Source organism: Caretta caretta, chromosome 7, assembly GCF_965140235.1.
Source record: "Caretta caretta isolate rCarCar2 chromosome 7, rCarCar1.hap1, whole genome shotgun sequence".
Lineage (NCBI taxonomy): Eukaryota > Metazoa > Chordata > Testudines > Cheloniidae > Caretta > Caretta caretta.
The window spans coordinates 31,784,110-31,812,106 of NC_134212.1; the positions used below are offsets into that span (position 1 = coordinate 31,784,110).

Consider the following 27,997-nt stretch of genomic DNA (forward strand, 5'->3'; position numbering starts at 1 on the left):
ACCCACCATATACACACTAGCACCCCAACAGATTAGACACACACCAACACGTTACACACAGCCCTTCACCCCCCACCCCATATAATACACTCACACCCTTTTGCTAGTAGCACATCAATGTATGCTCCCCCCCCCCCCACACACCCCAGCACATCCCATACCCACAGACAGACCTTCATACACAAATGGGCACCTGACATGCGTTTAAACACACAGCTGCAGTTAACTGAGTATCAACACCTCCTACCAGCCATTCCCTGCATCTCCTGCTGCTACCCCAGCTTTGAAAGGGGAGTGGGGTCTAGCGGTTAGAGCAGCAGGGGGTTGGGAGGCAGGACTCATGGGGTCTACCCCTGCCTCTGGGAGGGAAGTGGGATCTAGGAGGCTCTGGAAATCAGGATGCTGGACTTCTATTCCCACCTCTTACAGGGGAGTGGGGTTCAGTGGTTACTGCCTGGGAGACTGGGAATCAGGAGTGCACAGTTCTGTTCCCAGCTCTGGGAGGGGAGCGGGTCTGTGTTATTGCAGTGCTTTGAGAACTTACCTTAAAAGGGGTCCGTGCATCAATGATCTATTACAAATTACCCTACAGGGCCCAAGTCTGCTCTCATGTCAGCCTTTGAATGTCCATCCCTTGGGTGCCTGCGGGGGGAACTGGCTACCCCCCAGCAGGGCTACTACAAGTGAGCATTCCTGGAGCCATCAGTGACTCCTCAGTTACTTGGAGATGTGCAGGGGCCAGTGTGGGGAAGCCCTGGCCCAGGGTTTCTGAACCTTTTTCTTTCTGAGGCCCCCCACAACATGCTATAAAAACTCCAGGGCTGGGGGAGGTGTACTTTGACTTCTATTGGTGGGGGCAAGGGCTGGCAGGGCTTAGGCCAGCTCCACACAGTGGGGTCCAGGGAGTGAGTACCACCTCCGCCCCCTGACTCACCTCAGCAGCTCACCCAGCCTACTGGGTTGTGGGGGGATTTAACCAAAATTTATATATATATATAACTCAAAGGGGGGATTCAGATCAAAAATTTGAAAACCACTCAGGCAGAGGATAAGCTCAGGATGCAGGTAGAGGGGTAGCTAGGGGCTGTGTGCAGGGAGGGCTTCCCCCCGAGTGCTCTGACACCCCAGAGCTGGGTCCCCATAACCAGGGCAACTCTTACCGGCTGCATGAAGTGTCTAAGGAGACTGGGAGTTGAGGAGCAGTCGCAGAGACAGGGGAGCTTCACGGCTGCCTGCTTCATGGCACCACGAGCCAGAGGAGCAGCTGCCCCGCACTGCCTGCCTCTGCCTTCCCACCTTGGACCTGACCAGAGGGTGGGGCCTGAGGGGGCCCAGGGGCAGCACATGGAGATCTGTGGCCCCCCCCACCCGCCTAGGAGCCAGACCTGCCGCTTCTGGGGCGCAGCACGGTGTCAGAACAGGTAGGGACTAGCCTGCCTCAGCCAGGCAGCACTGCCAATGGGACTTTTATCGGCCTGGTTGGCGGGGCTGACCAGAGCCGCCGCGACCCAGTGCCTTCCGTTCCGCAACCCACAGTTTGGAAACCACGGCATTGAATCATGTGCATAATACGTCGCACACGGAGCTAGTGTAACCCTCTGGCAAGCGTGGGCCAGGGTCTCCCTTCTGTGCTGATTCACTGAGCTGTTACAGGCTACAGTTGTGGAGCTTCGACTCTTTAGCTTAAGCTGTACTAGCTCGTGCTTTTGGCTCTGTAAGTCCCTGGTTTGATCCCTGGGGTGCTGCCAAAAGAGTGACCATCAAATTAGCACAAAACATGGTAGCCACAAATCCACTTAGCATGATCCCTGTTAGCAGCCCTCTGGCGTGGGGTGGGAGCTATTTCCAACAGGTTGTATCTTCATTCACAGGCAGGGTCAGGAATGGAGGATGAGGATTTAGCATTATCCTGAAGAGGCCTGGTTTTCTGGGCATGCCAGCTAGCTCCGAGATACAGCAGGATGATCGGAAGAAGTGTCACTTTCATGCGTCTGGGATAGCTGCTCCTGCTCCCAACACCATCTACTGGACAGTGGGAACCATAAGGGGAGATCCTGGTGCATCATGGGATATGTAGTCTGACCAGGAAACAGAGCTTATAAAGGAGAATGGGAGTATGAGATGCCCAAACTGCAATTCCCAGGAGGCACCACGGCAGCTCAGCAAGAAGGAAAACCATGGTGCCTCATGGGAGTTGTATCCAATCAGGGAATCCGGCCTGTAAAATCCTGGGAACTTGAGGTATTGCAGTGGCATTTTAGAAAAGAAATATTTGGGGTTTTGGATAAATTTTCCTTTTTTTTTAAATCTTGAAATTTTCCATGGAAAAGTGACATTTTTGGCTACATTTTCTGCAGGAAAACAAACCAAACATTTTCCAACCAGCTCTTGTTTCCACATTTTTTTTTAAGTGTTTCATTGCAGAATGGTTGGATTCAAAACAAAAATCTTGGTTTTGAACTGCATTTTGATTTAGAATTGCCATTTTGATGTAAAGTGACACGCTAAACTAAAATTTTTGTTCTAATTATTGTTTTATTTCAGAACACTGATCCAAACATTTTGGTTTTGAGTCTCGCACCCCTGCCCCCAAAAGACAGTCTGGTTTTGCCCCCCCCAACATTTTCCCCCAGCAGAAAATAATCTATTTTGATGAAACCACGATTTCTGATGGGAAAGTATGTTGTTCAAACAAATTTAACCCAGCATTAATTATTGTATAGTAACTGTTATTTCAGTCCATATAAAGTGCTGCTACTGTTGTTATGCAATGGGCCAGATCACAGCTGGTAGAACGTGCTACACTGATTTATCTCCACTGACAATCTGGACCCATGTACTTTAACTATCTGATCACATGTAATACCACCACCGCCTCGCTCTTATCTAGTGCTTTTCATCAGTAGATCTCAAAGCACTTCACTAGTATCATTATCCCATTGTACAGATGGGGAAAACTGAGGCTCATAGAGGGGAAGGGACTTCCCGAAGGTTACCCCACAGACCAGTAGCTGAGTAAGGAATAGAACGCAGATCTTCAGAGTCCTCAAGGTTTGTCTACACTACAAGGCATAGCTATGCCTCTGCAGCTGAGCAACCATAGTGTAGACACTTCGTACAACAATGGAAGAGGATTTTCCCATCACTGTAGTTAATCCAGTTCTCTGAGAGCTGGTAGCTAGGTCAATGAAAGAGTTATTCTGTCAACCTAGCTGAATCTAAACTGGAAGTTAGGTTGACCTAACTACAACATTCAGGGTGTGAAATTTTTCACAGCCCTGAGCAACTTTGCTCTAATTTTTAAGTGTAAACCAGGCCCCACTCCAGTGCTCTAGCCATTAGATCACACTGCCTCCATGTAATGAAATAGTAGTTAATATCGCAGACTAGTTGGAAAACGATTCCCCTCCCGCCCCCACCCATGGAAAAACCCAAAGCAAAGGAAAAAAAAATAGTCCCCCATCCCCTGAAGAGTTCAATTTTCTGCTAAAAAATAAATGAAACTGGAATTATTTCAATTAGGAAATGGCACTCAGGTGCCTCATGGGAATTGTATTTTGGGTGCCTCATGCTCTTGTTCTCCCTTACAGGCCAGGCTCTCTGGCTGGACTATATTCCCCGCAATGCACCACGATATCCCCTCTTGCTGAGGGCAGGCAGTGCATCATGGGATTCCTGGCCATAGTGAATCGAGTTTTCAGCCAGCTCTTATCACAGATCCATATGCTCCCACTGGGTGATGTTCACCCCTTTGTAAAGGGGCCAGCACAAGGTTTAGTCTTAAGTAGTAAATAAGATTTGTGCTGGAACATGGAGTAATCCATATCTGTCCCTGATCCACAGAGGCTATGGTTCTGTTACAGCTCTTCATTTGAGAGATTCTCTCTTCAGCTCACACTGTAAAGACGTGTGTTTAGCCATAGATGTCCCCAGTTCAACTCTTTGCATTGGTCAAGATGGTGGCTAAGTGGGGGCTTTAACGAGTGTGAAATTTCACCCTTAAGGAGTATATGGAGCTTCAGTATTAACTGCTATAACATTATATGTTATCCTCTGGAACTCATTGCCACATGATTTCACCAAGGTCAATTTCTTCCTATCCAAGCCACAGTGAAACCAGATTGCTTCTAAACTTTGTTGGTATTCATCCTTGCCTGTCATTGCTTACCTCACATGATGCCTTTTCTTCCTGCCCCAGCCATGTCCAGGGAGCAGACTGAGTCAGTGGTGAAGACAGTAGAGACCCTGTTGGCCGAGGCGGAGAAGCTGAAGAACCATTGCCGTCGCCAGAACGAGGACATCAAGCTGATCATGGAGGAGCTGCAGCGGGAGAACAAGGAACTGGCTCAAAACTATGAGCAGGCCGAGCACGAGATGGAGGAGATGCGCAAGGCCCTCAGCGAGCTCATGGATACCAAGATAGCCTTTGAGGCACGCGAGAGGCAGGTGCGCAAGCTCAGCAAACAGCTCTGAGTCAGCAGGACGTTTTCACTCCCTTTCACCCCAATGGGAAGCATCATCTCCATTCCACTCAGGGACATGGATTCCCCCCCACCAATCACACTCATTCTTTCTGCCTGGTGAGGGCTCATCATCTAGGCCTCAGTTCACCTCCAGTCACATCCAGTGGCTCCAGCCTCCATCGCTGGCTTAACTGCTACCCACCCAGTGGCTGACGAGGCCTCAATTCACCCCCACTTGTGTCCATCACCTCAGCAGCTCAGTCTCCCCTTAAGGCTTCCATGGATGTATTGCCCATTGTGTGGCCATAGGAGGCCTCACTTCAGCCACACTTACGCCCATCACCTCTGGCCTCCTAACTAATCCAACCCGTCGTCAATTAGTTGCATTATGTTAGCACGCCCCTACTGAGATCAGCCCCTTCAACCAGCACTGCACAGATCCATAGCAAGAGATGTCTCTGCCATAGGGTTACCATATTTGAACATTCAAAAGAGAGGAGACTCCACTGAGGGGGGAGGTATTTGCTCGCGCCCTCCACCCCAACTCCACTCCTTCCCCTCCCCCATTCCAACCCCTTCCCCAAAGTCCCTGCCCCAACTCCACCCCCTCCCTGCCCCATTGCACCCCTTCCCCAAATCCCCACCCTGACCCCCCCTCCTCCCCTGAGTGCACTGCATACCCCCTCCTCCCCCCTAGCCGCGTGAAACAGCTGTTTTGCGGCGCAAGCGCTGGGAGTTAGGGGGAAAAAGCGGGCACTCTCTCGAGCGATCAACATTCACTTTCTTTCTCAAATGATCAACTTTTCTTTGGGGAAAAATAATAATGGCAAAATCCCAGACATTTTTAGATATTTAAAAATTCCTCCCGGATGGCGATTTAAGAACCAAAAAGCTGGACATGTCCGGGAAAATATGGAAGTATGGTAACCCTACCCTGCCATAGTGTAAACAAGCAATGGAGTCTTTTTCCAGCCCATTTCACAGCTGGGGAAATGGAGACACAGAATTGGCAGTGACTTGGCCAAGGATGCACAGGAAGTCTGCAGCAGAGCTGAGAATTAAACCCAGGCATCCTGAATCCCAGTCTATTGCCTAGCTAGCAAGGCCCCCATTCCTCTCTAGTTAAGTGCGGTGTGGGGTTTGCTTATCTGGTTCTAAGCATGGTGACCAACTCCTCAGCCACTGTAAATCAGTATTGGTGTCAAGGGGGTGTGTGCCAATTTACACCAGCCAATGAGCTGGCCTATGGCCACACAAGCATCCAACCCACATAGAGTCAGGGTGATAACATGATTTGATCATGCATGGCTGAGACGAGCCTGTTACAGCATTGAAAATATGAGGGTTGTAACAGGGGTTGATCATGCATGTACAGACAGGGCCAGCATGCTGCTATGGTATGCTGCAGTCCTGTATAAGGATCAGGGTTACAACTGGATCATGTGCATATGGATAGGACCAGCTTGTTATAGCAACCTATTATAGCCATGTCTAAAGAGAACATATACTGATCTCTATCAAGCTGTCCAGCAGTGGCTCAGGAGCATGAGTACCAGCCTTAGGCCCGACTGCTAAGAACCAGGGCACAAATCCCAAAGTGGCGGTGGGTTCTGTACTTCCATTTCACCGATCAATTGTCAATTGTGCACTCCTCACGCACTAGAACAGCCTAACATGGAGTCACAGACAGTCCCCTTGAGTACTCTGGTCTGTCTTTCCATGCACATAAGCTTATCTTTGTGATAGATGGTCCTATACACCAAGAATCATAGCAATATTTAGGTCCCCAAGACTAGTCACTTACCCCAAATCCACTGCACCAAAGACAATACTTGTAGCCAGTCCTATAATAAACTATCTGAAGATTTATTAAATTATACAGGAAAAGGAAATGAGAGTTACTTACAAAGTTAAAGCAGGAAAACAGATACACACAAGTGAGTTCCAATCTTAAGGTTCAAAAAGGTAATAGAAGCATCTACAATAAGCAGGCCCACCGACAGCAATTCCAGGCCCCAGGACAGAACAGTGAATAGGGCCCCTAGAAAGGGATGGCTGAGGTTTGATTCGTGCAGGGCGGGCTGGAGCCAGAACCACCCTGTGGTCCAGCATCGCCAAGGAGCTGGACCACAGGGTGCACGCACGAGCTGCGGACGCGGTCCGCCTGACGTTTGGGCAGTGCTGCGCCGGTGCTGCCGGGGCCCAGCGAGGCGCTGGCTGTGCTTTTCTGGCATGGCCAGGGCTTCCACATGCCCACCCAGCTGCCTTCGCTGTCACCAGTACATCAGTACCGACTGTGTGGGTGCTCCGGGGCTGCAGCATCCACGGGAAAAAATGGTGGGTGCCGAGCAGACCCTCCTCCTCCCCCCAGTGCCTCATGCTTGCTGGCGGGCCCTGCCAATCAATGCCCCCCCCCCTCCCTCCCATTGCCTACTGAAGATCAGCTGTTTCCCGGCATCTGGAGGCACTGAGGGGGAGGAGTGAGGGCACAGCGTGCTCAGGGGGAAGAAGGAGGAACTGGGTGGGGAAGGGGCAGGAAAGAGGTGGGGCAGGGTGGAGTCTTTGGAGGAGAGGTGGAGTGGGGGCGGGGTTTGGGCGGAGCCAAGGGGAAGTACCCCCTGTCAGATTAAAAATTTGGCACCTCACGCACGCCTTGGAGCCCTGCAGCCCACCCGGCCAATTTAAAAGGGCCCGGGGCTCCCAGTCGCCGCCACCACTACCGCAGCAGCGGTGGCCAGGGGTCACTGGGCCATTTTAAATTGCCTGGGACCCTGGACAATTGCCCCCTTTACCCCACCACCCCCCGTCGGCAGGCCTGCCAATAAGAAAGCCCTAAAGGACATATAGAGCTAACCCAGGCTAAGCAGTGGGCATCTTTTGCTTATGCCTGGTAATTCTTGCCCCCCAGAGTCCAAGCAGCATGAAGATACAGTTCCTCCTTGTTAGGGCTTTTTATTCCCTTCCCCACTTCTGCTTTGAGCTGCAAGCTCAGCTGATGGGAGGAATTTACTTGGACAATTCATCTTCATGGGAGAGTAAACAGTTTTTTGTCCTCTAATGTTCCACTCTAGTCTGCTGGCATGGATGGGCCTTCCTTGTCAGCCAGGACATAACTCCTTCCATGGCCACCAGCATTTCACACTAGTTAATCTAATGTCTCTCTCCTGTCTGGTGCTTTACAGTTACAGAAGCTTAAACATGACCTTACAATATGGGATACAGTGGCTATGAGTGAGATTACTGCATGCAGCCACCCACAAGAATTCAATGAAGTCTAAACACTAAGCATATTCTTAGTATTGTGGAAAATAGGTATTACAATTCTAACACACAAGTGAGCCAGACTGGTTCCAGACATATATTTGTCAATGTCCACTGAGGCATGGGGACCATGGCATGAGCTGGCATCTGGTCTGCCAACACCACAGTCCCATCAATACAACCAAGCCCCTGTATTATTCTGCTCTACCTTAAAATTTTGCTGCATACACTCTCCCTGTGTAGTTGGCTGGGTGATCCATTGCAAACTTACAGCAACCAGGTGGAGCTCAGACCAATGGGATCAGCTAGCCCCATATCCTGTCTCCAAAAGCTGCTAGACACAGCTTCTTCAGAGGAAGGGGCAAGGAATTTCCATCTTGAGTTGTTTTTATTCTATGTCCATTTAACCCCTCAGGATCCTTCCCCCTTTGTACATGATCTGCAAATAAAGAGCCTGATTTCTGAACTGGAGGCAGGGCTTGCTGCTGGTGGTGTGAGGAAGGTGGCAGATAAGTGGGGGAACCCGATCCAAGACTGCCCCACTCCCCCTGCACTTACTCTGCTTTTAGGCAGCCTGGCTCTAAGGGACCAGATGTTCAGTATGTGGCTCTTGAAGCTAACCTCATGCAAAGCCACCAGTAATGCCTTTCCTGGGGAAGGCAGGGAATTTGTAACACCACCACTTACAGAAAAACCAAACCAGCGCTAATCAGGGGGATTAGCTCTGTGTACAAGGCCTCTGTGCTTAAGGGAGGGGGAAGCTCAGATCCCACTGTGTAGAGGCAGGGCCTGATCTACAGTTACACCAAGGCCTCTGAGCCCTTCTTACGGGAAACCAATCCCCTGAGAACAGCTGCTCGTGTAACTGGATGAGAGCTGGTCAAAGTGTGGCACGTTCTGATAGAAAACAAATTTTGAGTAAACTGAAGCTCTTAGTGAAGTTGTTTGGATTTTGATGAAACTGATTTAAAAAAAAAAAAAAGTTGACTGTCAAAAGGTCCTGTTTTCCAAAGAAACATTTTAGACCTTCTGTTTCTCAAATTTGCTTCTTTTTTAAAAATACAAGATTGAAAAAATAGTGGAAATGGAAACTTTTGTTTCTATGGACCAAAAAACCCCACCGCAAACCCCACACACCACAAAGCTGGTTTTGCAATATCTTTGGAAGTTTTGGCTCTGTCCCAACTCAGCTTTCTCCATCCTGCGAAAAATCCTCCTGTTTCTGACCAGCGCTCAACAGGCCATGCCTGAGTTACGCAGCAAGGACCCAACTTGGGATCCCCAAGCAGGCACTTCCGCTGCCTCAGCTATAAGACCCCACTGAGTTAGCTGAGGCTGTAATAGGTTCGTCAACTCGCCTGTGGCCCAACCATCACGAACAGAAGACACACCACCACACTGAGTGGGTGCAGGTTACACCTGTGAGGGGGTAGATTTGGGATGTGGCCAGTATGCCTTTCATTATGGCTGGTATGCCCTTCACTGACTGCTTGCCTCAAGGCCCATAGGGAGCCATCAGGCCCCAGAGTACAGGTGGGAAAAGGACAGACGTTTCTTAAAGCTAGAAGCACAGGAACTGGGAATCAGAGGCCAACAGGCTCAAGGCCTCAAGGTGTTTAACATTTCATGTGGGACGGCTCCACACCCCACCCCCAGCACTCAGCATCTCCCTCCCCCCACCCCTGCCAGTGGCTCAGCAGAGTCAGAGCATTGCAGAAAAGGGACTTTATTACAATTAAAATAGCAAACAAACTATCCTTGATGGAGAGCAAATATACATGCCAAGGAAGAGCTGGTGCCCAGGAACATAACCAAGCCCTTTAGAGCAAGCCATATGGCAGCTGCAGAGAACCAGGTTGTCCCACTAGAACCACGCGGTGCATGTCCAGTGCTGGAACCTGTCACTCCATGCAAGGAAGAGTCCTGTCTGCATTTTATGCCACCCAGGAGGGCACTAGAGGATGCCTCTAGGACTGCCCCTTGCTTACCTGCTTCTGCCACCCTGTGCAAAGAATGGAATGAATGCTAAGGAATGGGCCTATCTTCTAGCCAGCCCAGTCCATGGGGGTTCAGGTGAGTGGAGAATCAGTGGGAAGGGAGACTGGATTATCTCACTGGGACAGCCCCACCACCCCATGCAATAGTTCCTTCAAACACACAGGGCTCAGTCCAGTCCATGCAGTCTGAGCAGAGCCCACAAGACTCCTGGCAGTGAAGGGGTCAGGAGAGGACACTGTAGAGTGTGACGTCACCCTCTATCCACAGCTCTGTGATCCGGTCCCAGGAGAGCGAAGGCGTGTCATACTGGCCCAGGGGGATCCCGTTGAGTGCCAGTTTGAAACTCCCCTCCTCACAGACAAGCAGCAGCTAGAAGAGGATTGGGAGAGGTTTGGCAGAGAATGTGATGGCAGGTATGGGCCAGATCCCCAACTGGTGTTAATGAGAATCACTCCCTTGGAGTCAATGGAAACAGGACTATCTCAGCGGAGGATGTGAGTCTGTATTTGTGTAGCAGTTACAATCCCTCACCCCCTTCCCAGTTGGCTTGCTGAGATGCAGCTACCTCTGGAGTGGCACGTCACTCTCCTCCCCCCTGCCCACCTTCACATAGCTCGGCAGAGCTGCAGCCACCTGTAGGGTGGGAAGACAAGAGTCAGGGAACTGTAACATGGGGGAGGATAGAGGAGGGATTCTGATCAAGGGACTCCACGGTCTGCCTGTGAAGGACTGAGGCAGCCCAGAGGTTGCAGGGAACTGAAGCTCTGGGCTCCAGGTTCAACCCACCCTGCCTGAAATTTTTCAGGGGCAGGGGGCCTGGGAGGAGGGGGCTTTCAGTCCTACTGATGAGCCTACAGGGCATGCTGATGGCAGCTACCCCAGCTCAAGTGATGGGGCTGCAGAGAACATGTGCAGAAGCCCTGTACTCTGTGCCTCCTCCCTAGGCTACATGCAGCCCCAGGTGAAAAACAGGGTGCTGGAGTCTCCAGTGGCTGGACCCTCAGGAGATCCCCCAGACAGTATTACAGTTGCCAGACCAAACTCTCAGAGGCTAATTAATTAAGATGAGCTATTATCAGAAGGAGAAAAAAAAACTTTTGTAGTGATAATCAAGATGGCCCATTTCAGACAGTTGACAAGAGGTATGAGGATGCTTAACATGGGAAGCATGGGAAATAGATTCAATTAGTGTAATGACCCAGCCACTCCCAGTCTCTATTCAAGCCTGAGTTAATGGTATCTAGTTTGCAAATCAATTCAAGTTCAACAGTTTCTCCTTGGAGTCGGTTTTTGAAGTTTTTTTGTTGCAAAATTGCCACCTTTAAGTCTGCTACTGAGTGACCAGACAGTTTGAAGTGTTCTCCTACCAATTTTTGAATGTTATGATTCCTGATGACAGATGTGTCCATTTATTCTTTTGCGTAGAGACTGTCCGGTTTGGCCAATGTACATGGCAGAGGGGCATTGCTGGCACATGATGGCATTTATCACATTGGTAGATGTGCAGGTGAATGAGTCCCTGATGTGATTAGGTCCTATGATGGTGTCACTTGAATAGATATGTAGACAGAGTTCGCATCGGGCTTTGTTGCAAGGATAGGTTCCTGGGTTAGTGTTTTTGTTGTGTGGTTGCTGGAGTGTATTTGCTTCAAGATGGAGGGCTGTCTGTAAGCGAGGACTGGTCTGTCTCTCAAGATCTGAGAGAGTAAGGGATCATCTTTCAGGATAGGTTGTAGATCTTTGATGAGGCACTGGAGAGGTTTTAGTTGGGGGCTGAAGGTGATGGCTAGTGGCGTTCTGTTATTTTCTTTGTTGGGCCTGTCCTGTAGTAGGTGACTTCTGGGTACTCTTTTGGCTCTGGCAATCTGTTTTTTCACTTCAGCAGGTGGGTATTGTAGTTTTAAGAATGCTTGATAGAGATCTTGTAGGTGTTTGTCTCTGTCTGAGGGATTGGAGCAAATGCGGTTGTATCTTAGAGCTTGGCTGTAGACAATGGATCGCGTGGTGTGGTCTGGATGAAAGCTGGAGGCATGTAGGTAGGCATAGCGGTCAGTAGGTTTCCGGTATAGGGTGGTGTTTATGTGACCATCGCTTATTAGCACCGTAGTGTCCAGGAAGTGGATCTCTTGTGTGGATTGGTCCAGGCTGAGGTTGATGGTGGGATGGAAATTGTTGAAATCATGGTGGAATTCCTCAAGGGCTCCTTTTCCATGGGTCCAGATGATGAAGATGTCATCAATGTAGCGCAAGTAGAGTAGAGGCATTAGGGGATGAGAGTTAAGGAAGCATTGTTCTAAGACAGCCATAAAAATGTTGGCATACTGTGTGGCCATGCGGGTACCCATAGCAGTGCCGCTGACTTGAAGGTATATATTGTCCCCAAACGTGAAATAGTTGTGGGGGAGGACGAGGTCAAAGTTCAGCCACCAGGTTAGCCATGACATTATCGGGGATACTGTTCCTGTTGGCTTGTAGTCCATCTTTGTGTAGAATGTTGGTGTAGAGGTCTTCTGCATCCATAGTGGCTCAGATGGTGTTTTCAGGAAGATCACCGATGGATTGTAGTTTCCTCAGGAAGTCAGTGGTGTCTCGAAGATAGCTGGGAGTCCTGGTAGCATAGGGCCTGAGGAGAGAGAGTCCACATAGCCAGACAATCCTGCTCTTAGGGTGCCAATGCCTGAGATGATGGGGAGTCCAGGATTTCCAAGTTTATGGATCTTGGGTAGCAAATAGAATACCCCTGGTAGGGGTTCTAGGCATGTGTCTGTACAGGTCTGTGCCTATGCTTTTTCAGGGAGTTTCTTGAGCAGATGGTGTAGTTTCTTTTGGTAATCCTCAGTGGGATCAGAGAATAATGGCCTGTAGAATGTGGAGTTAGAGAGCTGCCTAGCAGCCTCTTGTTCGTATTCCAATTTATTCATGATGACGACAGCACCCTCCTTTGTCAGCCTTTTTGATTATGACGTCAGAGTTGTTTCTGAGGCTGTGGATGGCGTTGTGTTCAGTGTGGCTTTTTGAGGTTATGGGGCAAGTGATGCTGCTTTTCCCCAATTTCAGCCCGTGCACATCGACGGAAGCAATCTATGTAGAAGTCCAGTCTGTTGTTTCGACCTTCAGGAGGAGTCCATGCAGAATCCTTCTTTTTGTACTGCTGGTAGGAAGGGTTCTGTGGGTTAGTATATTGTTCAGAGCTGTGTTGGAAATAGTCTGAGTCGGTGTCGTTGAAAGTAGGATTCTAGGTCACTGCAGAACTGTATCATGTTCATGGGCCTGGAGGGACAAAAGGAGAGGCCCCGAGATAGGACAGACTCTTCTGCTGGGCTAAGAGTATAGTTGGAAAGATTAACAATATTGATTATCACTACAAAATCTTTTTTCTCCTGCTAATAATAGCTCATCTGAATTAATTAGCCTCTTAGAGTTGGTCTGGCAACTTCCACCTTTTCATATTTTCTGTATGTATATATATCCTCTTACTATATGTTCCACTCTATGCATCCGATGAAGTGAGCTGTAGCCCACGAAAGCTTATGCTCAAATACATTTGTTCGTCTCTAAGGTGCCACAAATACTCCTGTTCTTTGCACATAGGGATGTTATTAGTCAGCCTGAGCCCCATTTGCTACCCCTGCAAGAGACAGACCCTGCTCCTTCCGTGCCAATAGAGCGTTACCTCAAAGAAGCGCTGGGGATGAAAGGGGAAGCAGGCTGCCACTTTCTCTGCATGGCTCAGGGCCTCATCTGGGAAGGAGCTCCACATCAGGGCTCTGGTTCTGAAGCAGGCTCTGAGTCTTAGGGGCACATGGGACGGGTCTTCCCTCAGGCTGAGGCTGAATCTGCAGCAAAGGTTTAGCTCAGAGACACGGTAGGTGGGGGCCACCGGAAGCTTGGCAGGGGTCTCAAACACGCAAGCCGCAGGCAGCCCGCAGGGTTCTTTAGTGCAGCCCGCCAAACTCCCCACGCCCTGCCTCCTGCGCATCCCTCTGCCTACCCCGTAGCGCCATGAACTCCACGCTGCTCCCTGAAGCGCCAATGGGAGCTTTGGGGGAGGTACCCGGAGGAGCAGCAAGAGCAGCACATGCACCCCACCCCCCCTCCCCCCGAGGGACGTGGTTCCGGCTGCTTCCTGGAGTGGAGCAGAGCAGCGCAGGGCCAGGGGCCAGGGCAGCAGGCAGCGAGCCTGCCCTGGCCCCGGTGCACACCCCTGCCACCCCGGAGCCACTCTAGGTAAGTGGTGCTGGGCTGGAGCCCGCACCCCAAACCCCTCCTGCATACCAACTCCCTGCCCACCCCCTGCTGCACCCCGCACCCCTCCTGCACCCCACACCCCAACCCCCTGCCGCACCCCAACCCCCTGCCCTGAGCCCCTGCCACACCCTGCACCTCTCCTGCACTCCCTGGGGGTGGGGACAGGGCCGGGGGCAGCAAGCGGAGGGGGGGTGTCAGTGATGCAGCCCTTGGGCCAATGCACTAGTCATCATGTGGCCCTCATGGTCATTTGAGTTGGGGACCCCTACACTAGTGTGTATCACAGCTGTCCCCTGCTGGGGAGAGCATGTATTTATGGAACGTGGTGCAGAACGACTTTCTTCTAAGAGCTGCAGCCAAAGACTTTTCCACTGATGTCACTCACCAGGATTCCCCTCTGCTTCAGCAAGAGGGCCCTGGGCCTTTGTCATGGGTTCCAGGCCTGACCAGGGTGGCAGTTTACGCTTCTGCCATAGCACCGTCTCCAGGGCTCTCTGAGGAATCCCTGGGTGGATTTCTCTGCATAGCACAAGCCAGAGGTCAGACGGGCTGATCAGAATGGTCCCTGAGGAGTCACACCTAGTGCAGCAGATAGGGAGCTGGGGGTTAGATGCTGGTCAAGGGGGAGTGAGGTTTGGACAGATACTTACTCCTCTGGCACTGGGCAAACCAGTCCTCTCACTGTAATGGTATCTCTTGATGCAAGGCCACAGGGGAGCGGGTGACAGTATGGCACAGCCTGAGGAAGGAAAAACCCAGGTGCCATTATTAGCCTTTAAGCCACAGGAGCAGGGAGTACAAGCCCCAGTGGGACCCTATGTAGGAAGCTGGGGCGGGGGGGGGGGCGGAAGAAGGGGTCTGGTGATGGCTTTGTAGAGATTATGAACCCATGGGAGGGTGGGAAGTGTGTTTGTGTGGGGGGGGAGAGGGGGAGTTGTCACTGGAACCTCTGGATCCCATGGGATCCAGAGGATCGCCCCAGTTTGTGGGAAACCCAGTCCCTTGGGATCAGGCCTGGGGTACCCCAAATTATCACTGGGACCAATCCAGCAGGCCCCCACAATACAACCCTCCATGGTTAAAGCACAGCAGTGCTGGCATCCAGTGCAGAAGTCCCCCCTGCAGCCCCATCCCTCTGCACATGCAGTTGCTAGCAGCTGCAACCCGACCTCAAATTTCAGCCATCCCCCCATCCTATCAAACCCAGCTGCCTTACAGGTGCAGGAACCTGCCCGTTAGAGATCACAGAGGCAGGCTTCACTCACCAGCTTGGAGCTGTTTAGCTGCATTGGCTAAAGGGAGGAAGGAGAGGAGAAAAAGTTAGAACAAGAGAGGTGCACTTGCATGAGGACATGCCTGTTGCACGTGCACAGAGTCCTCCACTAGCCGCGCACTCGGCGGGGGGGAGGGGAAGAGACCAGCACACACACCCATGGAATGGTCTGTAGCTCAGAACCTGCATGGGGCTGCGTGGACAATTCAGAGTCAGACAGACTGTTGCACTGCTGCAGTGATGCGTTATTAGAGGCTGAAGTCATTGGGCCCGATTGGACGCTCCGGTATCGGCTGCATTCAGGGAACGGCACCAGGCACGGCACAGATCCCCAGATGGGTTGCTACAGGACCCAGGACGGTAGGTCATTCCCTCTATGCTAACACCCTCTCCTCCCCTGATCCGTCAGCTATGAGATGCAAAAGGACCACAGATTGGAAGCTCTTTGAGGCAGGGACTGGGTTTTTGCCATGTATTTGTACAGCACCTAGCCCAATGGGGTCCTGGTCTGTGACGGGGGCTTCTATGTGCTACCATAATACAAATAAGGGAAGACACCAAGTCCCCCCACCCACACCTTGGCTTTGCCAGGGTGTGTGGGGGTGTGGCTGGGGCAGGCCCATGCTCTGGCTATTCTGCCCCCCTGCAGAGCCCCATGGGGGTCATGGAAGCAGAGACAAGCCCAGATGTGTGTGATCGGGGAGGGCTGGCTGAAGGGCCCCTAAGTTGGCTTCCCTACTCAGCTGACACATCAGGGGATGGATAGTCGTCTGCTGAGCTATCCACAATGGGACGTGTGCTGGGATTTATCAGGGACAGATGCCTAAATTTAAGACCAAGAGTTCCCAGAAGGGCTGGCGATTTGGGGGTGATTCATATTTCAGGGGTTGCTGCTCAACTCCAGGCACCTGATGTTCAAAGCGACCAGTGCTGGCTCAACAATCAGACCCCGTTGGGAGTGTCTACAGCCAGGCACCCCCCTTTAATGTCCCTAGGCACTTTGGAAAACCTCAGCCAGCTGCCCCTGCAAACAGATCGCGGTTGTCTCATAGGAGGGAGGCTCGAGCTGGTGCTGATGATGGAGGGAGCACTACAAGGGAACACCCGCCGGCCCATTGGGTTGGTGCTGAGACATTCAGCTGGACTCACATGAGCAACAGGGTACTCAGTTCGGCTGGAGTCAAAGGGCTGCCCATGCAGGAGAGAGAGAGAGAGAGAGAGTGTTAAGGACTGGGGCCCTGATCCACAGCTGGTGTAAATTAGGGGTTGCTCCATTTGCGTCCCTTGGGCCAGACCCCCAGCTGGTGTAAATTGGGGTCTCACACCTCATCGCTTCTTGGCTGAGCTCATTGTGCACATCAGAGCTCCTTACATCCCTCCATCCCCCCTCCCCCTCACAGCTCCCTGGCTGCTACCCTCCCATCCCCTGCTCTTTCAGGGACTTCCTGCAACTCCCATCCCCTTTCTCATGCCAAGGGCTCAGGGTGTCCCCAACTGCCCCCATGCTTCTGTGTGCACCCTCATTCCCCCTACACCAGGGCCTCATCCTCCCCCTCCCCCCACCAACAGAAGTCGTGTGCCCTGTCCCCGCCCACTGACTCCCCTCCCCGATGCAGGGTGCCCCATCACCCTATTGGTTTGCCCCACAGAGGGGATTACATTGCTGCGTAGGAAGGCCATGCTCTTCACCATGATGTCACCAAACACGCCCAAGGTGTCCACTCGGGCCAGGGGCAGGCGGGAGTGATACTGGAGGAAGTGCTGCCCATTCACGCTCACCTGGAGAGAGGGAGAGGGGAGGAGTTCAGCTCCCAGAATGGGCAAGATCTCAGCAACCAGCTGGAGTAACCATGGTCACCAGGGTGTCAGAGGGGCCAGTTACACCAGCAGGTGTAAATCAGCCACCAGCTACATCTAGTTACACACGCTGAAGGTCTGGCCTCTTTTCTTTCCCCACCCCTAAGTTACTGGGTTGATGCTGCTCTCAGTCACCCCAGTGTAATTCAGGAGGGCCCCCATGAAGTCATGCCAGTGAGATCTTGGGCTAAGCCAGCAGAGAGCCAGGCTCACCCCTGTATGTCTCCCCTATTCAGGAGCTGCCAGCGCTAGCATGAGCAGGCTGAGGGGCTGTCCCACCTTTAATGCCCCCCAGGGGCACAGAATAGCCAGAGGGCAGTCCTGTCCATGTCCTCTCCCTGTGCCAGGGCTGCTGCAGAGGAGCCACCTCTACACTTGGGAGCCCCCTGCACCAGAGCTACTCCAAGGGGACCATTCCCCCCCACCCCCAGCGGCCTCCTTTGCACCAGCACTCACTGGCATTAAGGGGCTGCAGGGCAATGTTGGACAGGGCCCCTGGGACCTGAACTCCTGGTGGGGGAGGCACTGAGTGCATGCTTGCCCGAACGGGCTGATAACAGGGGTCAGAGACAGCCTGCAGCCTCTCTGTGCCTGTCACCTAAGGGAGATCATCATCCCACTGCAGCTCCAGTTACCACCCTGGAACTGCTACCACCAGCCCACTGAAGGCTGGGGGGCAAGGGGGCAGAAGACCTGCCACATAGCCACGGGAACCCCCCAGCCTACCAGAAGGGAGGGCTTGTAGCCATGGAAATCCCTGGCCCCCATTGGGGTGGGGACACATGTAGAGCCACAGGAACGCCCAAGCATCCCAACACCCATCCGGCAAGACTGGGAGAGGGGCCTTTAGACATGGGTGGGCTTGTGCCCGCCCACTTCCCAGGATTTCCAATAAGGCCCCAACACCCAGCTACAAGCTAGGGCTCCACCCACCACTCCTCACCTGTACCTCATCCTGCCCAAAGAGGAAGAGCAGCTGGAAGGCCTCTCCCCTCTTGAGGGGGAGGTGGGGGAACTTGGTCTCCTCCAGCCAGCGCCCGTTCTGCAGGGTGTTGCAGATTACGTGGGGCCGGGAGTGGAAGCGGGGGTTGAAGTGGATGGCAATGTCTGGCCGGGGCATCAGACTGCAGCCACACTGGAAATCCACCTGGAACCTGGGGGACAGAGCACAGAGTGAGAGTGGGCAGGGGGCACTACATGGACTCCTGGGTTCTCTCCCCAGCTCTAGGCAATGACAAGACTGACCCTGCTGGAGTCCAGGATATTTGCAGACCTGGGGCCTGAACCTCAATTTGGGGGAATGAAGGTAGCTGTCAGAAGCACAGACCTACAAATACACCTTGAAAATAGGATGTTGACAACTTCTCTCTGCCCATTTGCCTATCTGGTGGCAGTAGCTCTTACGCCTACTCCAAACCTTAGCTCCCTCTCGGAGCTGAAGACTAGGAGAGTCAAGAGGTGGGACATCTTGTCTGGGGAGCATTAGTTAAGCTTCTGTTAAAATGCACAGTTCCCCAGAGAAGGAGAACTCTGGCACTGGAGAAGGAACCTTCCAGCTATTGCTAGTTTCTCAGACCAAGGACTCCAAAAAATTTTTTACGGAAAAGACTTCATCTCGTAGGCCTGCTCAACACTTAAACTTAGATCGACCTAGCTATGTCGCTCGGGGCTGTGACAAGTGTCACACTCTGTGCGCTGTGGGAAAGTTGACCTAGCCCCTGGAGTAGACGTGGCTAGGTCAAGAGAAGAATCCTTCCATTGGCCCAGCTACCACCTCATGGGGGGGGGGGGTGGATTAGCTGCATCGATGGAAAAACTGCCTCCTGTTACTGTAGGAAGTGTCTACACTATGGCAGCTGAAGCATCATAGCTGCGCCATGGTAGCATAGACATGCCATTAGTTTACAGCAGTGGTTCTCAACTTATTGCCCCGGACCTTGCCACGTGCAGTGGGCCGGCTGCCCCGTCCCTTGACCCCAGAGCTCGCAGGGCCAACCAGGAGCCCTAGACCCTCCCTATGCGGGGCTGGCCAGCTGTCCCGAGCCCAGTCCTCTGCCGTGTGGCTGCCCCGGACTCCACAGCTTGCAGGACAGGGTGGCTGCCCCAGACCCCCACCCCCATCGGGCCAGCCGGGAGCCCCAGACCCCACTGGGTAGCCCAGAACCCTGAGCGCAAGGCAGCCGGGAACCTGGTGACCTTGGCATGCTGGCAGCCTTTAGCACATTGCTGAGCTGGGCCGCAGCTGTGTGCTACTTCGGTTGGAGGTTGAGAACCGCTGATATATATAATATGCACCCCAACTCCAAAACTATAGATCTGTTTGCCTTATGAATCAGATCTACATCTGTGAACAACCTGTCTTGTTCCTCTAATGTAATGTTTCATATCCTACAATACGCCTTGAAAGATTTGAAATAAAAGTATTCAAGTTCATCAAAGAATATACAGAACACATCTACCAGATTAAGACAAGGGGGTTTGTTTCCTTTGTAAAGGTCTGTGCACTAGACCAGTGGTGTTTAAACTGTGGGTCGCGACCCAGTACTGTGAGGCACTGGGTCACGGCAGCTCTCACCAGCACCATGGACCAGGCTTTTAAAAGTCCCATTGGCGGTGCTGCCCAGCTAAGGCAGGCTAGTCCCTACCTGTTATGACACTGCACTGCGCCCTGGAAGCAGCCAGCAGCAGGTCTGGCTCCTAGGCGGAGGGGTCACGGGGTTCCATGCACTGTCCCTGCCCCAAGCACTGGCTTCGCACTCCCATTGGCTGGTTCCTGGCCAATGGGAGCGGGGGGGGGGGGGATGTGCTTGCGGGCAAGAGCCATGTGAAGCCACTTGTGCGCCTCTTCCTAGGAGCTGGACCTGCTGCTGGCCACTTCCAAGGCACAGTGCGGTCCATGGCGCCAGGACAGGCAGGAAGCCTGCCTTAGCACCCCCGCTGCACCGCTGACTGGGAGCCACTGCAGGTAAGCCCGTGCCCTATCTAGTGGACATGGACAGAAGCAGCAGAGAAACTGAGAAACCTGAAAGCCAAGAGCCACTTGGCAAGTGACCAATAGAAATCAGAGGACGGCCCCCTCCAATAAGCCCTCAAACCAGAGTATATAAAAATTGAGGTCACCAAGTGGGACCCCAGAGTTTTGATGAATCCCCCTGTCATACAGGGTCACAGAACTAACAAGAGCTAACTGAACCCACAAAGAAGCTGTATAATCCCTAGTGAAACCAATACTCAGAGGTTTAACAGAAGAAAAAGCAGCGAGATTTCGCTTCAAGGATTGTATTTCTTCTGTTTTTAGCATTAATTCCTGTAGGTTATCTTGCTGAGCCCGTGCCCTATCTAGTGGACATGGACAGAAGCAGCAGAGAAACTGAGAAACCTGAAAGCCAAGAGCCACTTGGCAAGTGACCAATAGAAATCAGAGGACGGCCCCCTCCAATAAGCCCTCAAACCAGAGTATATAAAAATTGAGGTCACCAAGTGGGACCCCAGAGTTTTGATGAATCCCCCTGTCATACAGGGTCACAGAACTAACAAGAGCTAACTGAACCCACAAAGAAGCTGTATAATCCCTAGTGAAACCAATACTCAGAGGTTTAACAGAAGAAAAAGCAGCGAGATTTCGCTTCAAGGATTGTATTTCTTCTGTTTTTAGCATTAATTCCTGTAGGTTATCTTGCTGAGCCAACGCTCTTTAGCAAGACCTCAAGTAACCAGGGTTTAGAGATTGTAAATATTGCTATAGACATGGCCTCCTTCGTAAGTCCAGGCAAACTGACCTAAGAGATTTGAACTGTAAATGTAAGCAATTGCTTTTGCTATTCTAAACCAATCCATCCGAACAGGCAGGCCCGCTCCCTTAAGAGACAAATGCCTCCTTACTCCTTGGAGAGATACTGGAAGGGTGATAAGTGTGTTAGGTCCTAAAGAACTGGTGGCATAAATAAAAATAATAAGAAATCTTGGTGATTTTCATTGGTCCTTGGTGTAACTGCTGAGCCTCAGCCATAGTCCGTCACAAGGGCTCAAATAAATTGGTTAGTCTCTAAGGTGCCACAAGTACTCCTTTTCTTTTTGCAAATACAGACTAACACGGCTGTTACTCTGAAACAAGACAACATTGTGTGGTCAGTACAGGACTAGAACACTGGTGGTCTACACTTGATTAATGAACTATTGATTATATGCTGATGTGGTTCTGAGTGAATAACTGAACTGTTGATTGGTTGAGAATAACCAAATGTCTTGATTTAAGCAAATATTATTCAAGTTAAAAGTTGACCTGAAAAGAACCCAGCACTGAATTAATAAGCTAATGCTCCTTGGACTCAATAAAAAAGAATTTATGCCATTCCATTCCATTCTAACATTGTCTATAACACATATCCAGTTGGCAAATCTAGTTTGTTAGATTTCAGCAAATGCATAAAATTAACCCCATTTCATGCTTAAACCACTTGTGTGAAGTGGAGCCACCCAGAGTGGTTCTCACTCATGCTTCCCTAGGAAGAAGAGAACAGCACAGAGCACCCTAGCCACCGGTCAAGGAGGGACTAGAACCCTTAATTCCCTGCTTGGAGGCTGACTCTGCTGGAGTCCAGGGATTGCCCAACCCCAACCCTTGGTAGCTTCAAACTGGAACTGGGAAAACATTTTTGGCTGAAATTGTTTTGTTTTGTTGGGGGGAGGGGTGGCAAGGAAATGAAGATTCAGCAACACTAGAAGATTTTGCCAAAAACTGTTCATTGGGGGGGGGGGGGGGAATCCATTTTTTTTAAATTGATATTTTCAGTGATTTTTGTTGGTTTGTCTTGAAGTTGCTGCTAATGTTATTAAATTCAAAGATGTTAAAAAAATCATCAAAACTCAAGCATTTTGTTTTGGATCCAAGTGAACGTCCCCATTTGACCCTAAAAAGGGGTCATTTTCAAAATCACCAACAAAGTAGAAAAAAGCCCAACTCTACTTTAAACTGACTTTGTCCCCAGGAATAAGTTAGAGTTGCCTCTAGGCTGCTCTAATCCATACCTCCCGCATGCCACCTGGAAAGCAGATACTAGCTGTAGCATAATGCACTCTGACAATGGCTGGGGTGGGGTGGGAGTATAACCCAGGTCCCCCAAGTCACAGTCCAGTGCTGTACCAATAATGCCATGATTCCTCTGACCTTACACCAGTCAGGGATTCCCTTACATCAGGAGAGCATTTCCACCGACTTATGCTGCAAGAAAGGCTTCACTGTAGCTAAGAATCAGGCCCATAGAGTGGCATCATAGATAAGCAAATTCCTGGCCCAGCCTTGTAAGGGACTGGAAGGATCCTGAAACTCCCTGACTAAAGGAAACTCTAGCTACAGCTCACCTGAGCTCTGTAAAATCAGAGGGTTTAACACAATTAACTCCCAGCAGCCACTGAACTGGTGCATTTTCTGTCTGACTGCAGGAGCCATGAATCAAGGGGTTTGAGTAGGATGAGAAGCCTGAGCCCCAGGGAAATAGCCTTTTACCTTTCGGCCTCTGCAAGGACCATGCCCTGCACCAGAACCATCTTTCCATGGGTCAAGCCACCGAAGATCGTCGTGATGTACGGGAGCACCTGGAATGGACAGAGAGGTGGAGGAGAGGGACCCATATTGGTGCTGGAAATGGGAGAGTCTGGGAGCTCTGACTGGTAACACTGGACTCTTGGGTTCTCTCTCCAGCTCTGGGAGGAGAATGAATATAGAGAGTTTGAAGGCAGGGAGAGGAGGCTCTCATCTGTGCTCAGTTGGGGCTGGGAGACAGGACTCCTAGGTTCCATTCCTAGCTTTGGGAGGGGAGGAGAGCAGCTAGATCAGGGGTGCTGTGAATACAGATCTCCTGGGTTCTATGCCCAGCTTTGAGAGGAGAATGGGGTCTCATGGATGGCATCTTAAAACAGGAGCAGATTAGCTGGGGCAAATGGGAGTTAGAACTTGGGTGTCTTATCTCCAGCTGATTCACTGTGTGACCTTGCACAAGAAACTCCCACTTCTTCCTCTTTCTGTGCCTCGGTTTCCCAGGGTTTCAGACACCAGTTATTGCTTTAGCACAATGGCTAGTGGTCAGTGCTGGAAAAAAAATCTAGTCAAACCAAAAGCTACAGGGGTGGGGGGAAGTGTGATCAGACACACAAGGGTATGAAAATAATACAGCCCCTAAGCCCCAGCCCTTCTCCCCATTGGTGGAGGCTAGTTGACCAGATGATTAAAAGCCAGAATGTTTTATCTGAACCCCACTAAACTTTGGGGAGAATTGAGGGTACAATGGATTCAGGAGCTAAAAAAACAGCACCTTTTTGTAAAGCAGATGCCTGGCAGCAGAGCCACAACTCCAACCTCCTGGGCTAGGAACTGACTTGATTTAAGGAAACTAGCAACCGCCTGCCTGGTCTCGGCTGAAGTTTCTGTACCTTACAGAGTCTCACATGATCAGTCCAGAAAGGCTCAACAGAAAGACATTTGTGCAGACAACAGCCAGATGGCCAAAAAGTTTAGTGATAACCTGATTAGCCCCTTCCCCCCAAACAAACAAACACAGCTGCACAGAGGAGCTTAAAATGAGATTCCATCTAAACTAGTCACACATGCAGGGCTTGGGGTTTAACCCTTTAAAAGTCAGGTTTTCTTTAGACTTAAGATCAAGCCAGACAGTCCCCGCTGCAGTAGGGACTCAAGGAGCCAGCTTGCCAGGAAGGGAGGTCAGCTGTCAGATATCTGACAGCACCCTTCTTGAGATCCGTTGAGAAAACAAAAAAACCCACAAAGGCATGTTTTAAAGTAAATGGCAAACACCCACCCTCTGGGCAATCAGAGCCTTTGTAAGGGGCCTTGTGTCAGGCACCCCAAGGTTTGAGACATTCAGAGATCAATTGCCTCTTTTGGGGAAACAAAACACAACTTGGCCCATGAGGGAAAGAGAGAGGAGGGGGGAACATTAGCTTGGGAGCTTTCTGGGGCAAGGACTGCTTCTTTGTTCTGTTTGTACAGCATCTAGCACGGTGGGGTCCTGGTCCTTGAGTTAGGCTCCAACCTACTACCACAATACAAACAATGGGAGTGCAGGAGCTATAATCTGCTCTCAGATCAGATGCACCCCTATAAACCTGGGGGCTGGAGCCACTCCTTTCAGTTCAATACCTTGGCTCTGGACTGACACCCACTGAACACAGCATGATTCAGCTATAAGAACACATGAAACTGGGCAAAGGCCGGAAGTAGAAGTGAACTGATCTTCAATTTCATTGCACGCTGGCTGCCCCAGGGCACAGAGATTACTCACCGGGTGGAAAACTGGGGGCTGGAGGATGAAATCTACCGGAGGACTGGGGCCCATGGCTTGAAAATCCTAAAACCCAATAGTTATCTTCAGCTTCCAGCAGGGAACTTTAGAGCTTGGAGCAGTCACATGATGCAATCACACTGGGTGGAGAGAAATTTGTAACAGCAATCCACCCCAGCTTGCCTCCTAGACAGATTTTGGTTCTTTCACATTCCATGCAGGGTCCTAGTGCCCTCCTCCATTGTCAGGGAAATGCTGAGCCAGATCTTCAGGTGGTGTTGATTGGCTTACAGCCATTGGCACCAGTGGAGGGTCTGACCCACTGAGTGTTTGCGCTGCTGACTCGTGCAGTGTCGCTAAAAACTGAGGGTAAAAAAATCATGAGTCAGCAATATTGCCAGCCCCAGGAGTTCATAAATCATGAATCAGCTCCCTCCAAGAAATCATGAGATTGGCTTAAAAATCACAAGATTAGAAAAAAACACACTAATAAATGCTGGGCTTATTTAATTTACTTTCTGTTTATTTATTGTTTTTAAGCCTTTAGGGATCAAGCTTCTTTTGGCGTTTGCAATATTTTAGGGGTGGGTGGGTGAGATGACATATTTCCCCTGCAGGGAATTCAGCTGAGACTAGAAAACTCATTTTACTTGGGATCTGAGGTGGACCTTGAACCCCAGTTCCTGCCCGTACAGGCTCCTAAGTTCGCGTGGAAGTCATGAGATTCTGAGTGTGGCTCGCTGGCTTTGCAGCTAAAGCACTAACTGAGGATGCAGGGCATCTGGTTCAATTCCCAGCTCTTCCCCCACACTCTCTGTGTGACCTTGGCCAAGTCACTTAATTGATCTGTGCCTCAGTTTCCCCATCTGTAAAATGGGGACATAATAATCCTTCCTTTGTCTATTTTGACCGGGAGCTCTTCGGGGCAGGGGCTGTCTCTCCCTGGGGCTGTGCCTTGCCTAGTATGCCAGGGACATGATCTTGGCTAATGCTTCTGTGGGCCACTGTAACTAAGTAATATAAGTAATTAATAATAATGTGTCAGGAATAGCTTGCATGATTGGCCTCTCATTTAATTTCTTTGGAGGAAGAAACATGCTCCCCAAGTGTTGCATAAATTCATGCCCTTTTGTCAGTCACAACAATAAACTTAAACAAACAAACAATTATTTAAAAAATTTAGGTTTCAGAGTAGCAGCTGTGTTAGTCTGGATTCGCAAAAAGAAAAGGAGGACTTGTGGCACCTTAGAGACTAACCAATTTATTTGAGCTCACGAAAGCTCATGCTCAAATAAATTGGTTAGTCTCTAAGGTGCCACAAGTCCTCCTGTTCTTTTTAAAAGTGTAATTTCCCTCCACCAGATGGTAGTGTTGTCCCAAAAGTTTTTCATGTGATTTTGTGGCTAAGTTCCACCCAAGTGGGATGCAACGTAACAGGGTCCAATTCTGCAAAGGTTTAAGCCTGTGCATAACTTTAAGTAAAGTTGTAATTATTTGTATTACAGGAGCACAACCGAGAATGGGGCCCACATCATGCTGGGCACTGCATATACCCTGAAGTAGATAGATCAGGACCCCATTCTGCCAGGCATTGCACGAAGAGTGAAAGACAATCCTTGTAACCAGAACAGACTAAGACTAGGGAAGGGAAACCCTCAAAGTCATACAGGGAGTCAGTGGCAAATAGAAACCAGAAACAGAACCCAGCTCTTCTAGGCTAGGGCAGCACAGCTGGTGCAGGACCTTTGACCCTGGAAATGTTCAACTGTAGATTAAGGGGCCATCCTATTACCCGGAGAAAAAAACAGACTCAGCAACTTCCGGTGGCTTTTGTCCCAGGAGCTGCTTGGAAGGATCAGGGCTGGACTTTGATGCTCATTTGTTTGTTGACTTGCCAGACTGCGCTTACAACTCATTTGTGGGGTGATCACAATCTTCCCAAATGGGTCTCCAAGCAGGTTCCTTGTTAGGATCATTCCCTAACAAGCAAATTTGCCCCAGGCCATCTCTCTACCGACTGGCTCTCCAGATGTTGTTCCTGCAGATCCAGCTGTTTCTCCTCAGTTTTTCATGGTCTTGACAGGGGCCATCATACCCAAATGTGCCATGAAACGCCCCACTGCGGTGACACAAAAGTGAAACTCTGGGCCCCACAAAGTCAATGGGAGTTTTCCAAATTACCTCAATGGGGGTAGGATTTCACTCACACTCATAGTAGGGAAGGGAACTCACTCCATTGCACCAATTGCTGGGGCGGGATTCTCTGGCCCGTGTTATGCTAGATGATCTAATCGTCCTTGCTGGCCTCCAGGACAATGTGTAGATGAATCTGTACGCTGTCTCCGAGAGGCCAGAGTGAGATCTAGAACTGAGAGAACACTAAGCATTGGGGTCTGTTTTACATCTCACATACAAATGGATCGATCTATCCCTGCCTCCCACCCTCCCCACACATCCATCTACATATAGATATCCATCCTGATATACCCATCCTCTCTCAGCACCCCCCCCCCAATTGGTTGATAGAAAAGTTTTGGCCCCAAACTCCGGAAAGCAGAAAAATTTGCCTGAAAACTGAAAAATTTTCAGTTTGGGGGGTTGGTTTTCAATTTTCTAACAAAAAAATTAAAACTTTTCAAGGAACGCAAACATCATTCATGACAATTTCCATTTAGTCAAACTTTAATATTCCATTAAAAAAAAAAGTTCAGGTGGAAAAAGTTTTTAGCAGTCCCTATTCACAAAACCCCTTTGAGGCAGAGACGTTCATTACGGCCATTTTTAAAAGGTAGGAAACTGAGGCACAGAGCATAAGTGAAGTAGTGTGTAGGAATAGGGTAGTATCCCTTTAAATAATTGGTGCTGTAGTGGTGCTCACCGTGTTCTATGTTTTAGAACCCAACCAGGGAATGTAACTAGGCCTTGCATGTTTTGTGTCCTCAGTAACCACTGTTATTTGGACCCCATTGTGCCTGTGTGGTTGCTTTGTGTTATGTAAAGAGCTAAAGGTCATTTTCTTAGCCTATCGCTTTGACTCCGGTCTTTGCATCCCTTCACTGGCTCCCCCTTCTCTTTCACATAGACCTAAGCCACTTGTCTTCCCTTTCAAGGTACTTCATGCTCCATCCCCACTTGACCTATCATTCTCATCCGCTATGGAGGTGATGACTTCTGCCTCCAGCCAGCCCATGATGCCGGCCTCCATCGCCCAGTGCCCACTAGTTACATTTTCACACAAACCCCTTCATGCTTTCTCCTCTGCTGCCCCTCGCACTTGGGAAGAGCTCCCTGTAAACACCCACAAAGCCACCTCACTGTCCACCTTCAAACTTGTCTCAAATGCTCCATTGCCGGGAGGCCTACCAACACCTTGACAACAGTTAGGCCACTGGTGGTCTGAGCCCACAGCCTGTCAAGCTGACAGTGATTGTCTCCTGGTTACCTTCTGCTCCCTCGTCTGGCTGTATCCAACTGTCATCTCTTGTCTTATCCTTAGATTGGCAGCTCGCTGGAGGAGGGGCCATCTTTTTGTGCTGGGCCTAGCACAATCGGATCCTGCTCCAAGGTGCTATGATAGTGCAAATATCACAGACAACAAG

General features: G+C 50.5%; 2 protein-coding genes across 13 annotated transcripts in view; one reads left to right on the forward strand and one right to left on the reverse strand.

Moving 5' to 3' along the window:
* Positions 1-129: 129 nt before the first annotated feature.
* On the reverse strand, positions 130-27,997 carry LGALS12 (galectin 12). Of its 9 annotated transcripts, none has more exons than XM_075130414.1 (11): positions 27,841-27,994; positions 26,606-26,766; positions 24,399-24,761; positions 22,607-22,695; positions 18,044-18,254; positions 16,903-17,022; positions 16,393-16,431; positions 15,236-15,262; positions 14,621-14,709; positions 13,396-13,558; positions 9,435-10,091 (listed from the first exon to the last, which is right to left on the reverse strand). In XM_075130414.1, exons 3-11 carry the CDS (start codon positions 24,450-24,452, stop codon positions 9,945-9,947), a joined length of 939 nt encoding a protein of 312 aa, XP_074986515.1. In that variant the 5' UTR covers positions 24,453-24,761; positions 26,606-26,766; positions 27,841-27,994; the 3' UTR covers positions 9,435-9,944. The 9 variants fall into 9 exon arrangements, 8 of the variants coding, with proteins under 8 accessions (XP_048714020.2, XP_074986515.1, XP_048714018.2 ...); XM_048858061.2 differs by having other exon boundaries at positions 26,580-26,766; XM_048858067.2 differs by lacking the exon at positions 22,607-22,695 and having other exon boundaries at positions 26,580-26,766; positions 27,841-27,997.
* LOC125640019 (solute carrier family 22 member 6-A-like) overlaps positions 15,238-27,997 on the forward strand; it is a 31,249-nt gene continuing 18,489 nt past the window's right edge. For 2 of the 4 annotated variants that reach the window (XM_048858058.2, XM_075130412.1), the window contains exon 1: positions 22,681-22,770. The gene's annotated coding sequence lies outside the window, so the exon portion shown is untranslated. Of the gene's footprint in view, positions 15,604-22,680; positions 22,771-27,894; positions 27,964-27,997 lie in introns of those variants that run through there. The other 2 variants (XM_048858057.2, XM_075130411.1) reach the window with 2 other exon arrangements.

Excerpts from the sequence above, each read along its gene's own strand:
- LGALS12 (XM_048858062.2), bottom strand. The coding sequence starts at position 22,899 with ATGGAACCTAGGAGTCCTGTCTCCCAGCCCCAACTGAGCACAGATGAG. Across the intron at positions 17,023-18,049 it reads TCCTCTTTGGGCAGGATGAG|GTGAGCGTGAATGGGCAGCA; the intron begins GTACAGGTGAGG and ends CCCTCTCTCCAG. Across the intron at positions 13,559-14,620 it reads GTTTGCCCAGTGCCAGAGGA|ATTCAGCCTCAGCCTGAGGG; the intron begins GTAAGTATCTGT and ends CCTTTGCTGCAG.